This window comes from Penicillium cosmopolitanum (assembly GCF_028827165.1).
Source record: "Penicillium cosmopolitanum strain IBT 29677 chromosome Unknown utg000009l:1.0-9042332.0:1.0-9050551.0, whole genome shotgun sequence".
Lineage (NCBI taxonomy): Eukaryota > Fungi > Ascomycota > Eurotiomycetes > Eurotiales > Aspergillaceae > Penicillium > Penicillium cosmopolitanum.
Window position 1 is genome coordinate 8,811,188 of NW_026622679.1, and position 16,468 is coordinate 8,827,655.

The 16,468-nt window shown below is 54.0% G+C and overlaps 5 protein-coding genes across 5 annotated transcripts; 4 read left to right on the plus strand and 1 right to left on the minus strand.

Annotated features, from left to right (window-relative positions):
- Positions 1-475: 475 nt before the first annotated feature.
- Positions 476-7,531, plus strand: pyr2 (non-reducing polyketide synthase pyr2; the record flags this gene model as incomplete). The annotated part of the gene is made up of 5 exons (XM_056636039.1): positions 476-4,462; positions 4,544-4,880; positions 4,951-5,908; positions 6,091-6,648; positions 6,709-7,531. 5 exons carry the CDS (start codon positions 476-478, stop codon positions 7,529-7,531), a joined length of 6,663 nt encoding a protein of 2,220 aa, XP_056486659.1.
- A 360-nt stretch (positions 7,532-7,891) lies between these two features.
- On the plus strand, positions 7,892-9,577 carry N7509_011403 (adenylate-forming enzyme; the record flags this gene model as incomplete). Its single annotated transcript, XM_056636040.1, has 1 exon — positions 7,892-9,577. The coding sequence occupies one exon, from the start codon at positions 7,892-7,894 to the stop codon at positions 9,575-9,577; it is 1,686 nt and encodes a 561-aa protein (XP_056486660.1).
- A 1,717-nt stretch (positions 9,578-11,294) lies between these two features.
- pyr4 (meroterpenoid cyclase pyr4) lies at positions 11,295-11,976 on the plus strand (the record flags this gene model as incomplete). The annotated part of the gene is made up of 2 exons (XM_056636041.1): positions 11,295-11,582; positions 11,629-11,976. 2 exons carry the CDS (start codon positions 11,295-11,297, stop codon positions 11,974-11,976), a joined length of 636 nt encoding a protein of 211 aa, XP_056486661.1.
- A 288-nt stretch (positions 11,977-12,264) lies between these two features.
- Positions 12,265-14,124, minus strand: N7509_011405 (cytochrome P450; the record flags this gene model as incomplete). Its single annotated transcript, XM_056636042.1, has 6 exons — positions 12,265-12,689; positions 12,756-13,358; positions 13,435-13,503; positions 13,570-13,669; positions 13,727-13,840; positions 13,891-14,124. 6 exons carry the CDS (start codon positions 14,122-14,124, stop codon positions 12,265-12,267), a joined length of 1,545 nt encoding a protein of 514 aa, XP_056486662.1.
- A 920-nt stretch (positions 14,125-15,044) lies between these two features.
- Positions 15,045-16,416, plus strand: N7509_011406 (cytochrome P450; the record flags this gene model as incomplete). The annotated part of the gene is made up of 2 exons (XM_056636043.1): positions 15,045-15,287; positions 15,379-16,416. The coding sequence occupies 2 exons, from the start codon at positions 15,045-15,047 to the stop codon at positions 16,414-16,416; spliced, it is 1,281 nt and encodes a 426-aa protein (XP_056486663.1).
- Positions 16,417-16,468: the final 52 nt, after the last annotated feature.

Genomic DNA, 16,468 nt, shown 5'->3' on the forward strand with positions numbered 1-16,468 from the left:
CGGTGTGCCTTGTATGATCTATTTCCTCATATTCATCGTAGACCAGTAGCCATGTCGCCATGGATTCCATGAAATCTACCTCGGTATACCGGAAAAGTGTTATTCCCGCGTGGTTGTATTGTTTGTATATGAGCTGCGTATAGACTGCTTTCAAGGGATTGTATAATGTTCGAGTTTCTGATGCCTTTTGGTAAGACAGAACTATCCCTTATCCGGGAAGCTATTGCAGTCAGCCACACAAGTACTTTGTATGAAATCGCGGGTATAATGCAAAGCAATGCACAATCCAGTATAGCTTCATGTATTCAGATGCATTTGTTTGCTTGCCTCCTTGCCTTCGATTTGGGGCCCCCTTACAGAAGCGATCTCGACGCATGCTTCTGTAGACCCACGACAAGAAACTTCACCGAAGCAAAGACCATAAATCGAACCCAGGGATCACGATGCTCTGGAAAGAACACATCGCTGAGCGGAAATGAATGAACCGATTGCGATTGTGGGGACAGGTTGTCGGTTTCCCGGTGCCTCCACTTCACCATCGAAGCTCTGGCAGTTGTTGTGTCAGCCACGAGACTTGTCCCAGGAGGTGCCCGCGGATCGATTTCAAATTGATGCGGTCTACCATCCGGACGTGGACCACCATGGGACCACGAATGTACGATGTGGGTATTTCCTCGAGGAGGATATCCAACACTTTGACGCCGCCTTGTTCAATGTTTCTCCCGCCGAAGCCCGGGCCATGGATCCTCAGCAGCGGCTTTTACTGGAGACCGTCTACGAGGCCCTCGAACAAGGCGGCTTTCGTCTCGATGCCTTGCGGGGCTCGGCCACCGGCGTGTTCTGTGGATATCTGCACAATGACTACGGACAGCTTCAATCCGCTGATGTGGGCGCCTATCCTCCATACGCCTTGGTTGGCAATTCGCCCTCAATGCTGGCGAACCGCGTATCCTACTATTTCGACTGGACCGGGCCGTCGCTATCAGTGAACACTGGGTGCTCGTCGAGCCTCTTGGCCGTACACCAGGCAGTCGAGTCCTTGCGTCGCGGCGAATGCTCGACAGCTGTCGTCGCGGCCAGCAATCTGCTCCTCACGCCGGATATTTTCATCACCGCCGCCAAAACGGGTATGTTGTCCCCATCAGGGCAATGTCGCATGTGGGACGTCAAGGCCGATGGATACGGGCGCGGAGAGGGGGTCGCTGCCGTGGTGCTTAAGAGACTCAGCGACGCTGTCGCAGACGGGGATCAGATCGAGAGCTTGATTCGTGCCACGGGAACTAACGCGGACGGACGGACTTTGGGCATCCTGATGCCCAATGGCAAGGCCCAGCAGCGGCTGATTGAACGCACCTATACCAGTATTGGGCTCGATGCGCGCTCTCCCCGCGACCGATGTCAGTACTTTGAGGCTCATGGCACTGGCACGAAGGCGGGTGATCCACAGGAGGCTACGGCTATCTACAATGCATTCTTCGACGGGGCCAAGGATGCGGACTTTCTCTATGTTGGGTCTATCAAAACCGTTATCGGGCATACCGAGGCCACAGCTGGGTTGGCGGGTCTGATCAAGGCGTCTTTAAGCGTTCAATACGGCACCATTACTCCCAACCGCCTCCTGCAGGAGATCAACCCCAAGATCAAACCTCTAACCTCACACCTTCGAGTGCCAGACAGCTGCATTTCTTGGCCGGATCGTCCAGCGGGCGTGCCTCGACGTGCCTCGGTCAACTCGTTCGGCTTTGGAGGGACGAACGTCCATGTAATCCTCGACAGCTATGATCCGCCCTCGTCCGGGCCTGATCATGACCAGCCGCGCGCCGGAGCCCTATTTAGGCTGCCACTTTGCTTATCCGCGGCATCGGACCGGGCCATTGGCACTCTTGTCGAGCGCTTTGCTCAGTTCCTTCGCCAGAACCCGGAGATCGACTTGGAAGATCTAGCAGACACCCTATTGACCCGTCGATCTGCTTTAAGCCACCGGGTAGTTTTGGTGGCTGATGGAAGGAAAGAACTATTGCGAGAGGTCGATCAGATTGCATCCCTGCTGAAGGCAGGGTCGATCAATGCACCCGTGATCCGGGCCAGGGACTTGAACCGCGCCCCTCGGATCTTAGGCGTGTTCACCGGTCAGGGGGTACAGTGGGCGCAGATGGGAGTCGATCTGTTGAAGGCCTGTCCAGCTGCCCAGGGCTGGATGAAGGAGTTCCAAGATTCGCTCGATGGGCTGCCCGAGCCCTATCGGCCGCACTTCAGCCTCCATGACGAGCTATCGGCGCCCTCCTCTTCATCGCGCCTACGGGAGCCACTGATTGCTCAGTCTTTATTGACGGCAGTTCAGATCATTCAAACGAATCTCCTGCGCTCCCTGGGGGTATGTTTTGACTTGGTCGTAGGCCACTCGTCCGGCGAGATCGCCGCAGCCTATGCCGCCGGCATGCTAAGCGCGCAAGACGCCATGCGAGTGGCGTACCTGCGCGGGTTTGCCAGTCAGAACGGGGGTAATGGGCCAGCGGGAGCGATGATGGCCGTGGATGTGACGTGGTCGCAAGCCGCAGCAATATGCCATCAGCCACCATACCACGGAAAGGTGACTGTCGGCGCCTATAACTCGCCGTCCAGCGTCACCTTGTCTGGAGATGTTGACGTGCTGTGGGAACTGCACTGGCTCTTACAGAGTCTCGAGAAAAGTCCCGTGATGCTGCCGGTAGACATTGCTTATCACTCGGCACACATGGCACCCTGCGCCGAACTCTACCAACAGGCCCTCCACGCCTGTTCCATCGAAATCCACCCACCGAGCAAGGCCCGCTGGGTGTCCAGTGTGTATCTGGACCGCGAGGTCCAGCGAGAGGATCTCGTCGACAGCGCATACTGGACGGAGAACATGCTCCGGCCTGTCCACTTTGCGCAGGCCATCCGGACGGCCGTGACCCATACCTCCTCTGCATTGGACGCCGTTATCGAGATCGGCGCCCATTCGACTCTGCGCAACCCTGTGCTGCGGACAATCTCTAGCCAACGTGGGTCGGTCTCCGCTCCGGCCTATATCGCCATGGGCCGTCGCCAGACCAGCAGTATTCAGACCCTTGCCCATGCTATTGGCAACCTCTGGGCTCACCTCGGCCCGAGTGCTTTGATGCTGGCGCCTTGCCGTGCTCTGTTCTATGACAATCCCCACAGCTCTCGTCGTGCTCTCTTACGGGACTTGCCGGTCTATCCTTTCGATCATCTGGAGCAGTACTGGACCGAACCTCGCTGGTCTCATGGAAAGGCGCACGGGCACGTGCGACCCAATGCCCTACTCGGCATCTCGTGCGTGCAAGCCGGTGGAACTGACCGGCTGTGGCGTACATATATCCGCCGCGAGGAGCTCTCCTGGCTCTCCACAGGGCCTGTTAGCCCGGCCCTGTACGTGTCGATGGCTGTCGAGGCCGCAGTCCAGCTGGTGGGTAAGCAGAATCTCCGTTTCGTCCGCATATCCAACCTCGAGATAAATGGGCAGATCCCGGCCCCCGACCCAGGCCCCGGAGTGGAACTACTTTTCCAACTTAGTACGGTGCATGCGGCCGTTGATACCGCGCGCGAGATCACCGCTGCCTTTACCTGTCTTGCCGCGGTGGATGAGAAAGGTCTTCAACGTATTGTTTACGGGAACCTGGTGATTACGCTCGGTCCGCTAGAATCCTCTCTGCTTCCGCTCCGAATGGAGCCCGAATTGGGTTCGACGGTCAAGTCGGCCGTCCTGGCGAAAGCCAACACTGGGAACGAACCAGGCGGCGGTATCTATCTTCACCCCGCCACTCTCCATGCAGCTCTTCATTTACTCGTGCAAGGAACACAGGAGACAGGGTGTGAGGGGGCACCGCCAGCCCTGCGTAGTATTGAGCACATCGCCATCAACCCGTGCAGCTTCGGAATTTCTGAGATCAGAGCCGATGCGGTCGTAGAAAGAGAGGAGGAGCACGTAATCTGGGGTGCGGTCGATTTGTTCGATGTAGCGGGCCACGGCTTCGTGCAGCTCGAGGGCATAAGGATATCTCGCGCGGCGAATCCTACGGGCTCTTCTCCTATCTTCCATGAAACCACCTGGCAACCGCTGCACCCGGATGCGACGAGTGGTTCCTCCCTCTGCTCGCGCTTCCTTGAGGAGTCTGTGCTTCGCTGTGACCGTCTGGCCCTGATGTACCTTCGACAGGCCATAGAGCAGTCCACGGCAGAAAAGTGGCGGGCGATCGGCGCTCAACTAGGGACTTGCGTTACTTGGATGGATCAGCTGTTCAGTGAAGACATAATATACCCGGAGTGGCTTGCGGATACCCCTGCTTCCTTGCGCGCTCAGCTTCGTGAGGCGCCTTGGGACGATGATATGATCCGAACAGATCGGGCTGGGCAACAACTATCCCAATTTCTCTCCTTGACCCTGGACTCGATTATCCCATCTCCGGATCCCATCTCCCAGGTATGTAGCGCGCAACCACGCCATCTCAGGTATGAGCGGGTGGAGAGAGTGGTTGCGCAGTTCTGTCATCGATACCCGCAGCTGCAGCTGCTTGAACTTGGTCCGGCGGGTGAGCCTGCGCCGGCAAGTATTTTGTCGGATGGTATTTCCAGCCTGTCATGCCGCGGCCACTGTTGCCTCTCTGTATCTGATCCTGTGGAGGATTTGGAGATCGAGATGGCGTCCCAGGGGATCAGAGATTCGGCATACGACGTGGTGCTTGTGAACGAGACACTCGATCGCGCGGCGGAGATCGTACCGGCCCTGCATGCGATCCGACAGCGGTTGCGGGTTGGAGGATACCTAGTCGTCATTGCAGCCACGGATCCCAAGCGAGTGCATCTTGCATTCCGGCCGGGCGTGCACATACGAACCCGCGGCGAGTGGGATGTGCAGCTGGCGACAGCGGGCTTTGGGGGGGGTTGACACGGCTAATCCACTCCATGAAGTGGCGTTATCAGGATATTCCATCATGGTCTCACAGGCAGTGGACGAAAACCTGCGGCTGTTACGAGACCCTTTGGCAAGAACAAGCCTGCCGTTGGGGGGATCGTTGGTGGTTGTGAGCCCCGGGCCCACAATTCCAGCTGTCAGCCCCTTGTTGTCCCCCATCTTTGGGGCGATCCGCGAGGTTTTTCTGCAGTCGGATCCTGATCGGGACGTTTTGGGCCTCGCCTCGGCGGTTCTGGTCATGGAAGGTTCTACTCCATGGACCACTAGACAGCAGGCAGTGACTGAACAATTACTCGCTCTAAGCAACGGGCCCGTGCTATGGGTTACGGAGGACGATGGCCATCTTGATCAGTGCGGAATTCACGATCTGCTCGCTACCAACCTCGCCCGCATTCGACTCGTCCATCTCCCCAATGCTCGTACCGCTGCCCCCGATGCCTTGGCGACACTCCTACTGCAGTGGATATACAGTCAGCGAGGGCTGTCCGGCTACTCGGTGCTGGCAGGTACCTCTGAGAATGATATCCGGCTACGTGGGGGCGTTCTAGAAATACCCCGGCAAGTCCCACATGCGGCTCTGAATCGCCGCCTCCACCCCTATCAGGATATGGTCCCAGCGGGGCAGGCACAGATACAGTACCAAGCATCGTCAGGCGACGCCACCGGCTTTTCCCTTGTTGCCGGTCATGTATTTGCTGACGGCGTCATGAACCCGGGAGATATCCGTCTATCTGTGCGGTTCTCCACCATCGGCGCCATTCCCGTTGCTGGGTGTTTCCTCCATCTTGTCCTCGGCTGGGACCAGCAGTCTCAGAGTCGGATGCTAGCTCTGACTAATGTCCATTGCGGCACAATTTCCTCTCCGCCGGACTGGTGTTGCGAGGTTCCCAAAGGACTCTCCGCTGTTCAGGAACCGACATATCTCGCTGACGTAGCCGCCGGACTGAACGCGCTGTATTTGATAGAACAGTTTCCTCCTGGATCGGTGATATTAATACATGAGGTCTCGCCGGTCGAGAGAGGTGTAATAAAAAGCCTCGCTGGTCGACAGGGAAGACTGTGCTTTTCAGCACTAGCCGCCCTAGCGAGTATAATGACCAGTCCGAGTGTATTTTCCTACCAATGCACAGTTCCAGGCGAAAACTCCGACAACAGCTCCTTTCTTGCCACATCACAGGGTTAGGAAGCCTCAACCCAGCCCATAAGGCCTTCATGTCCCTCGTCTCCAACGCTCTATCCCAGGATCAAGACACCCCTGTGAGCATCGTGTCGCATTGCATCCCTGTCAGCAAAACATCAGGCCTTTCGTATCGTCGCGGCCTGGGCAAAGGGTTGGATACGGTAGTTGGGCTTATGCAGTCACCTTGTTCATCCTCTTCCAAAACCCAGACGCCGGTGATTTCTCTCCAGGATCTCCGCCAGCATTGCCAGGACATCTCAGCCACCTCTGGTGTGGTGCTCGACTGGACGGCCCAATCCCTCGTTCCTGCATGGGTGCGCCTCGCCCACCAAACCATCACGTTCTCTCCGCACCGATCATACCTCCTGCATTTGTCGACACCACTTGCTCAATCAGTGTGTGAGTGGATGTTATCTCGTGGTGCACAGCATGTGATCCTGATCGATACGGATGTTGAAGCAGCGTGGAAGACGGAGATGGGCTCACGGATCAGGCTTGTCGATCTCTCTATCCGGTATGTTTTTTCCCTAATCCACCAACAGCAATGCCAATGCTCTAACTCACGGGGGAGCAGCGATCTCGCGCAACTGACCGAAAGCGCCGCACGAGACGGTCCAGCCGTCGCAGGTGTAATCCTGGGAAGTATCGAGTCCAGCATCAGCCTCCGCCTCCTAAGCGCGATTGATTTCAGTCCAGCGCTTGATTTCTTCGTCGCCCTCGACGAGCTCAGCCCACCATCCACGACGCCATTCTGGTCCTCCTCCACCTTGTCAACCTACCGTACCGCCTTGATCCACCGCCAACGAATTCGCGGCATCGCAGCCAGTATCCTCCATCACAACACAGCCCTGTCGCCGCAATCCTCTCCAACGTCTCCAACATGCCTCGTTCCACCCGAAACCCATGAGGCTCTGGCACAAGCGATTCTCGGAGCCAGTCAGGGCAACTGGCAAGTAACCGCGCTATTGAGCCAAGCGAGCAATTGCTCTGTGACCACTGACGAATTCGCTCGCCACCCTAAGATGTGGCACTTAGCGCCCGATCTTGACGCGCCAGCGACCCGTGACCCGACTACGGCGCCGCTCTCCGATCGACAACGCATTCAGCGGGCCCTGAAGCAGGCGGACAATTTTCAAGAGGGCACCGAGCTCATGGCCCAGGCTATCACACGCCAACTCTGCCACCAGCTACAGCTCCCGCGCGACGCTGCGCCCCCAGATGACACCCCACTCGGTGATCTGGGTTGGGACTCGATGATGGCGATGCAGTTGCGGGTCTGGATGGGCCGCCATCTGGCAGTAGATTTACCGGTGGTGCAGATGATGGGTGGTTCGTGTATTCGAGATATTGCGAGGGAGGCTGCGGAGAATTTGAAAGCGAAGGAAGGGGGAATTTGATGGCAATGTCGTGCTGATAGGTGGATGCTAGTTGTCTACAGAAGTTATGTCTTTCTATAGATACCATGTCATTAGCTACTGTTATTTAAGATGTCTTTTTTTTGGTTGATCCATAGATTTAGAACTTTATGTTGGGGTTCTTAGTCGGATTTCTATGAACCCGCATTGGGGAGACTGCTATTATAAGGTGAATTATTATAATAATACCACCCCTACTCATATACCAATGCAGCAAACGAGTCAAATCGTAGAATTAAATGGATAGGGCAAGGGCATATCACGGGGCCTGACAATTATATAAAATAGCTCACTCGCCTCCGTCCTCCTTGCAGCATCACTCATCTCAGACACCCACGCAAAATGTCAGATCTGGTCAGTTTTGCCTTTGGCGAGCCCGCCTATGTGAATGATACACACCCGCTCTATATTGACGCCGATCAACCCTCCCGCGCTATTCACGGCCGCGGACTGCGGCAGCTAGTGCGTGCTCTGGTGGCCGGATTTCAGGCCTATGGACTGCAAGCAGGAGACTGCGTCCCAGTCCAACTAAGCGGCAACACGGTAATCCATCCCGCTCTCCAATTGGGAATCATCGGGGCCGGCGGGATATATATGGCGTGCAACCATACGACCTCCCTCTACGAGATGCAGCATCTAATCCAGCTTGTGTCGCCACGTTTCATTCTCACCCATCCTGGCGGTCTTCCCATGGTTCTTTCAGCCTGTGCGAAGGACACAGAAGGCCCTTCTCGACGTGTCAGCACTGTGGACGAAGCGTCAATCGACCGTCTAGTCCAATTCGCTGCCACAGATGTCGCTACAGAACTAGTAAACACTCCGGCCACAGTTGCGAGTGAGCTATTTCGCGTCGAAGACTTACTGTCCTTTGGTGAAGCAGATTGGCAGACTTTGGACGAGGCCACGGCACAGCAAGCGCCGGCAACCATGTTTTTGACCAGCGGGACGAGCGGACTCTCCAAAGCGGCGACTCGCTCTCACGCCGCCGTGGTGTCGCAGATAGAAGCCGTGCAATACGAGCCCCCATTTGCGGTAAAACGTGCCGTTGCGCTGCCGGTGCACCACCTACTTGGCGACTACTGGACGACCATCTTCCCCATTCGCTACGGCCATCCCGTCCACATCCTGCGCCGCTTCGAGGTGACAAACTTTCTGGACGCACTGCAACGCTTTGCTATTACCGAGACTTACCTTGTCCCCACTATGGTCCATATCCTCCTATCGCAGGATACGGACACGGCGCGAGCACGGCTCAACTCGCTGCGCTACGTTGGTATCGCGGGCGCCCCCATCGAGGAGACAGTCCTGCAACGTTTTCGGGCGCTCCTGCACCCGGAAGCCTATGCCTCGACATTCTATGGAATGACGGAGGCGGGCGTGGTCACGCAGTACCGTTACGGGGACACTCGGCCAGCTGGGGGTATGGGTGGGCGGTCAATGGGATATGAGGTGCGGCTCATAGAGCCCGTCGACGAGGACGATGTAAGACAGATAATATCGTCAGCTCCGCCGGCTATCACGGGCGACGACCAGCCGGGTGAGATTCTCATTCGTGGGCCTGGAATGTTCTTGGGATATCGAGCCTCGCCGGCCGTCCCGGCCGCCCTGACCGCTGATGGCTGGTTCCGCACAGGCGACATAGGGTACCGGAAAGAGGGGCATTATTATCTCATGGGTCGGCTCAAGGAACTCATCAAAGTGCGCGGGTACTCAGTCCCGCCGGCGGAAATTGAAGCAGTTCTCCTCGAGCACGCGGGGGTACATGATGTCGGCGTAATTCGGACTACGGCCCCCGACGGGAGTACGGAGGCGCCCCGGGCGTATGTGGTGACTGTGCCTGGTCCTGTACGACCCTCGGCGGATGAGCTGGCGGCGTGGGTGTTGGACAAATTGGCTTGGTATAAGGGGTTGGATGGGGGTGTGGTTTTTGTGGCTTCTATACCACGTACGGCTGCAGGCAAGATTCAGCGGGGCAGGCTGATACAACTGGATTCACAGCGAGACCAATTGGCTCAGATTCTTGTCTAGTCCATACGTAGTAAACATGTTGATGTACGTTGACATCCTAGCTTACGCGGGGGCACTATCTGTGTGTTTTTAGCTCTCGAGTATAAAGTGCATGGAAGACACAATGTTGCCTTACAGGTCCCTCCTTCCTATACAGACTATCTGCGCCATCTCCTGAATTGACATTTACTTGAGATAGTGTTTCATGGTACCACGACAGAGGGGTGCCGCACAATGAACTGCTGGATTGCTTCATGCTTCACCCTGAGGCACTCGGCGGCATCCTACTTCCGCCGTCCGAGACCCCATGCAGGGCAGTGGTCATCTCATCAGAATTCGGATCACAATGCACCACTCGGCACAATCTCTGCAACAAGGCCTGATGCACGCTGGCGTCGTACTCGGAATCATACCGATAAAGATCTGCAAGGTGTCGAATTCCAGCTGCAATTAAATATTGACATGGGACGGCAGATCGACACCCAACTTAGCCTTAATTGCCTAATCAGGCCTAGTGCAGCCCTAATTCATTTTTCACAACTCACTAATTCATCTGTGGTCCGTCGTTTACAACAACCATTTTCGCCTTTATTTTAATACGAATACTTATGAGTTACCTTTGGTTATAGATAGTTACCTTTGGTTATAGATGACTGAACAACTGTCTCATTTGTCGCCTAAGAGGAAGGAGTAAATTGATACGAGTGTAGTTGGTAATAATTAGAACTGCAGTAGTGAACTTCACAAACATAGATATATTTTTTATTCATTTTTCAGTTTTTGACAACTAATATATAAGAGAGATTATTCGTCCACTCATCTCTTCATTTGTTTATTTATTTCGGTATCACACGTATTCAAGGCTTGGTCTCTTTTTTACATATTCCTTGCATAATCATTTGCCTAAATTGACATCAAAAGACCTTCTACTTGAATATCACGTACGTAGTCAGCTCAATGATAGAGCCAATTTATGGATAGACTTGGGGTGAACTGAGTTCCGCGGTATTATAGGCCTTAGTCTAACTAATAGGAACCATCTATTAATCCACACGCTTGGGCAGGCAGGCTGCCGCCGCACTCGGTCGAGAGCGTTGGACTTGACGAGACAAAGTGTGGATGCATCGGCCTGATATGTCTAAGGTCAACTTGATTAAAGGGTGGCTCACGTTGTTTTAGTCTGGAATCATCCTTACTCGAAAAAAGAAATTTTCAAATTTCTACAAAATATAGCATTAATTCATTCCCTTGTACCCTTGTGGTTTATTTTTTTCAGGAATCTTTATTATATAAATTAAAAAAAATTAAATACATTAATCTTTGTCTGGAAAGTTTAATAGCGGAAGTAATTATGATGCAGACGAGTCTTTTCGTACGCAAAACGTACCCATCAAGAGACTCAAGGCGCCTGCACACAGACGTGCATGAGCAACTGTCGATCCCTTCATTACGCTGCATATATTCATCCAGACCCCTTGCATATGCACGTGCGGTGAAGAGGAATTATGTATCATCTAGCGGTGAAAATCAGAGATATACTGGGTGTGTGAACCCGGTAGCACTCCCATCACCTTTTTCTCCACACCTCAAACAAACCAGACGCGAAAAAGAAACAGGAAAGAAAAAGAAAGATGGATTGGTTCCCACCCCCGTACCTGCCGCATACCAGCCATACAAACAGATAGCCGACCTCGCGCAACTAGGCCAGGGACTCGGCTGGGGTATCAACTATGCCCTAATGGCCTACACATCGCATCGGGACCAAACATATGGGATGTCGGTGCTCCCACTGTGCTGCAACTTCGCCTGGGAAATCACCTACGCGGTAATCTACCCGCCACACAACCCGATCGAGCGATTCAATGTCACATTGTATTTGGTGTTGAATGTGTTTATCATGGTCGGGGCTGTGCGATACGCGCCGCGCGAGTGGGCCCATGCGCCTCTCGTGCAGCGCAACCTCTTTCGCATCTTCGCCGGCGCGACGCTTATCTTTCTGCTAGCGCATGTTGCCTTGGCCGAGACGGTGGGTGTAGGCCGCGCTGCGAATTGGGGCGCTTTTTTTTGCTTAGACTTTTTGGTCGCGGGAGCCTGGTGTCAGTTGTTGGGAAGGGGGGAGTTCCCGCGGGGCAACTTATGGCATTTGGTATGTTTTCCGACGGGAGGATGCGCATGAGTTCAAAGGATCAACTAATAATGTACTACGCAGGGCCTCCCGCTTTATTGGTTCGTATGTCTCGGCTATCTCGGTCGAGTTGCGGCGAATGCACTGGCCAGAGGCGTTTGGGTGGCTGGAGTCGCCGATGGTGAAGTGGCACATGGTGGTTTGTGTTTTATTAGATGTGGGATATGTTTTGATGTTGCGAAATGTCAAGAAAAAGGAGAGGGAGCAAGAGCAGATGGCTCAGAAAGAGAAATAGCTGTACCTTTGGTGGTCCACCTGTGACGGTGGAGGGTATCTTCCATGTCTTGGTGGAAAAGGTAGAGTAAATTGATACTACAACAGCTGGGGTTCCCAGCACCTAGGTCTCGATATAACTTAGTCTCGTGATATAAGGAATGGGCAACAGGCTAGTCTCATGAAACATGACGCCCACCGTTTTGGTCTATGGGATCCTAATGTAGGGGACTTTTCTTGTCTGTCGTGGCACAATCCACCGAGCTCATGCTATATTATCGCAATTTTCACCATCAAACAGAACTAACACTCAAAGAGGAATTTTCTCTTTCCGACTCCGAACCTGAAGTTTCAACATAGGGTTGACGTGCGAGAACAGTCCGATGATCTGGAACCCAGGTTGATCCGGGTCTTGTAAGCGCCAGTCATACTTTAACAGCAGATGAGACAGAACCACCTTGGACTCATTCACAGCAAAGAAACGACCAGGACAGGCATGACTGCCATGGCCGAATCCCACATGATCCTGACTGGTGGTCACCAAGTAGGCTTTGCTCTCTTTCCCTGGCGTGTCGCGCCATTGCACAAATCGGTACCCGTTGTACTGATCTGGATTCTCATACACCTCACTATCCTCCCACATGTGGGATGACGATATAGCCACCGGGGTGCCACGAGGGATATGAGTGCCATCTTTCAACGTTACATCCTCCGTTGCGACGCGGCGCATGGTAACTAGGCCCATCAGTCAATCGGGGATACGAAATTAATGGATGATACCAAAAGGGAAGGGACACAGACTGATCATGTTCGGCGCCAACCGCTGAGTCTCTTTCATGACACTATCCATCAGCTTAAGTTTATGGAAACTCGTCTTCTGCCAGCCATACTCGCGGGTCACGGAGATGACTTCCTCGCGCAACGGCGCAACCAGTTCGGGGTGGCGGCAGAGGTCGACCAGCACCTTTCCTACAAGATCACTCGTTGTATGGATGGCGGCAAACGATAAGCCCAGCTGGGACACCACGGGGTCGTAATTGGGGCCCGCCGCCATTTCCTCCACGTAGTCGAGAAGCAGAAAGTCGTCCATCTTGGGCCGACCGGATGCCACGGAGGCAGCCCTGGCCTGGCGGCGCTTTAGGATGACTGGCATCAGCAGTTTGCTTGCCCGAGTGAAATATGCGCGTTGTCCACGACATTCCGGCAATACCCAGTGTACGATCCGGTGGCACCAGCGGGGCCACGCCTGCAGTGCCTGGATAGCATAGAAGGAATGCTCGACGTAACCAATCGCGGTGTCGATCCAGCGTTGGTCACGGCAGATACCTGTCCCTAGAAAGATGCGAGCAGAGATCTGGGCAATAATCTGGACCATGGTGGCATTCAGGGAGATATCGTGCCATTCTGTTTGTTCCGCCGCATAGTCCTCATCAGTCGGCCTGTTCGTTGAAGAGGATTCGTGATTGGGGAATGCCCTCACCCTCGTCATCCGTCCAATGCTTTTGAATAGCCAGTGCAGTCTCCTCCCGTATCGTCGAGGTCAGCTGTGCTAAATTGCGCGATAAAATTAGCCAAGACCAGCACGCCATGGCAAAGACCACCGCAGAAAACATACGTAGGGCTCTAGTTAGTCGCAAGACCAGATCATGAACCAGCTTGCCGTGAGTTGATCCGTTCGAAAATGGCTGAAACCCAGGCAATTTGGTACACCAATCCTGTTGAATTTAGCATTTAAATATCTCTCTCCCAATTTCCGGAAGATCGAAGCCTACCACTTCCAGCGACTTAATGTGGCTGAATCGCGGATCGTTCCTCAACTCATCCGCATATTCACCAGGAAGAACTAGACGCTTTCCACGCTCGGTCATAATATGGAACATCTTTGCCTACAACAGTCTTGAGCATCCACTTGATCGCATGAACTGAAACCATTTACCTTGGCCTGACATTTCTTCAACGCCTCCGCGCCAGATGTCAGAAATCGGATCTTCGCATTCATGAAAGATAGCTCCCCGGGTCTCCGATCATGAAAGAACGGGATCGTGCTCGCTGGTTGCAGCCACCACAGAGACAGAGTGTATGCCATCAGCAGGCCGAGAATCCATTTCCCGTAGTTGGTCAGGAAACCGTGAACGGGGTTAGCCGTGGTTATGGCAGTGAGGTCGAGCATGGCCAGGTGTTTGTATCGACTAGGAAATCGAAGGACCAGAGATGCTTCATGCTTCGGGGATAATAAGCCCAGCTCGACACTTAGTCACTGCAGACACAGAGTTTCATTATCACGTATCGCGGTCCGCATGAATGGCGTCCTGAGAACGCGCAAGGGGGGGGTAGGCCGTGGCTGACCAAAAGATGTCCACCCCTACATCGTATGTAGTGTGTAGTGTCACATCACGATGATGGGGGAAAAGGGAAATGCAAGGGATAGAATGATCCCCACTTGAAGGTTCATGCATGCTGTACATGCTATACATACTCTCTACTGTATCGGCAGCGATGATGTCGACGCCGTCTTCCCAGCACGCGTAAGGGTTACGGCCTAGAACTAACCAGCGGCAAGCAAGACGACTGTGGATGCTAGCATAAATATTTAACCCCTTCATCCCACACCATAGAATTTGTTTCATAGTACCAAGTCGGCAGATTATCATTAAACTGCTGAAAATGGAGTTAATTGAGATATTCTCGAGAAATGGCGGGCCTTTCCTGACAATCCCGTTGCTCTGCAGCGTCTTATACATTCTCTTTCATCTTCAATCTTCCGCTCGTGGCAAATTTGCTTGCATTAACGATCGCCAAGGCTGGGAAATGTTCTACACCAAATCCAGACAACGTTTTCTCTTTCAAGCTGGGGATCTGATCAGATTGGGGTTCCGGAAGGTACTGAGCCAGCGACTCGACGGATAGAGGAGGCGCAAGTGATGCTGACACAACGGATGGGACAGTATAAAAATGCCTTCAAGATCTTCACTGATATTGGACCTATCTTGATTCTCGGGCCTCAGTATGCACATGAACTACGGAACGATGACCGCCTCAGTTTGCAGAAGTTTACGTCGCGCGTAAATCGCTCTCCCTCGGCCTTGGTCGATGACGACGCTAATATTCAACCCTCAGGAATTCCATTCGAATATTGCCGGGTTCGAACCCTTCAATGTTGCCACCGTGGAGGCCGAGTTGATGTTCAACTCCATCAAACAACCCTTGCAACAGGCATTAGGTCGGTCATCATCCCTCGCCAAGCTCCCCTTTACGTACACAGGACAGCCGGCTGACTCGAATGGGGAAGATAGGAATCCTCGTGCAGCCCTTAAGCACCGAGACGACGAATGCGTTGATGACGCATTGGCCCTCAAACTCCGGTACACACACTTTCTTAGCGGCCCATGACCAGTGAGCTGACTGATAATACGCAGAATGGCAGGAGATCGTGCTTAAACCTAGCATTCTGCAGATTGTTGCACAACTCTCCTCGAAAGTCTTCACCGGCGACGATCTCTGCCGTAACGCAGACTGGCACCGCATTCTAATAACCTACACGGTCAACGTGTACGAAGCAGCTCAGAAACTGACACGCTGGCCCAAGTTCCTCCGCCCTGTGGTCGCGCGCTTCATCCCGGCCTGCCAGACTCTAAAAGCGCAAATACAAGAAACGGAGAACCTGCTTCTACCGGTGATCAAGCGTCGGCGCGCGATACGTGAGACAGAAAAGGCCGCCGGAAATTCTACATCGAAAACGACGGACCGTGTCCCCAACGCGATCGACTGGATGGAAGATGGCGCCTCGGGTCGGCCCTTTAACCCCAGCATCGCGCATCTGCTGCTCTCCTTTGCTGCAATTCATTCAACCGCAGACATGCTGACCCAAGTGCTCTACGATATCAGCAGCGATCCTGATCTTCTCACCGAGCTGCGTCAGGAGATCATCTCCGTGATCCCGACGCATGGGTGGACGCGCGCAGCGCTCTACAACCTCAAACTCATGGACAGCGTGCTCAAAGAGAGCCAGCGGCTCAAACCGACGCGGATGATCTCCATGGGCAGGCTGGTGGAGGAGCCGGTGCTGCTGCACGATGGGCTCGCGATCCCCAAGGGCACGTTGCTGATGGTGTCCAGCCACGCGATGTGGGATGAGAGCGAGTACACCGACCCGCGCCGGTTCGACGGGCATCGGTTCCTTCGTATGCGCGAGCGTGACGGTCAAGAGAATGACCATCAGCTTGTGGCGGCGGCACCAAATCATTTAGGATTTGGGTATGGGAAGCATATTTGTCCTGGACGGTTCTTTGCCGCAAACGAGGTCAAGATTGCGCTGTGTCATATGCTATTGAAGTATGATTTTCGTAGAGTGGGCGATGGGGATGGGGCAAGGGTCATCAATCTGGGATTTAACTTGTTTACGAACCCAATGGGGAAGATTGCCTTGCGGAGACGGCAAGAGGAGATATGCCTGGATGTTTAGGGTTGTGTCGTTCGTTTGGTAGGTGGAGGAGGATTGGAAAATGAGCAAATTA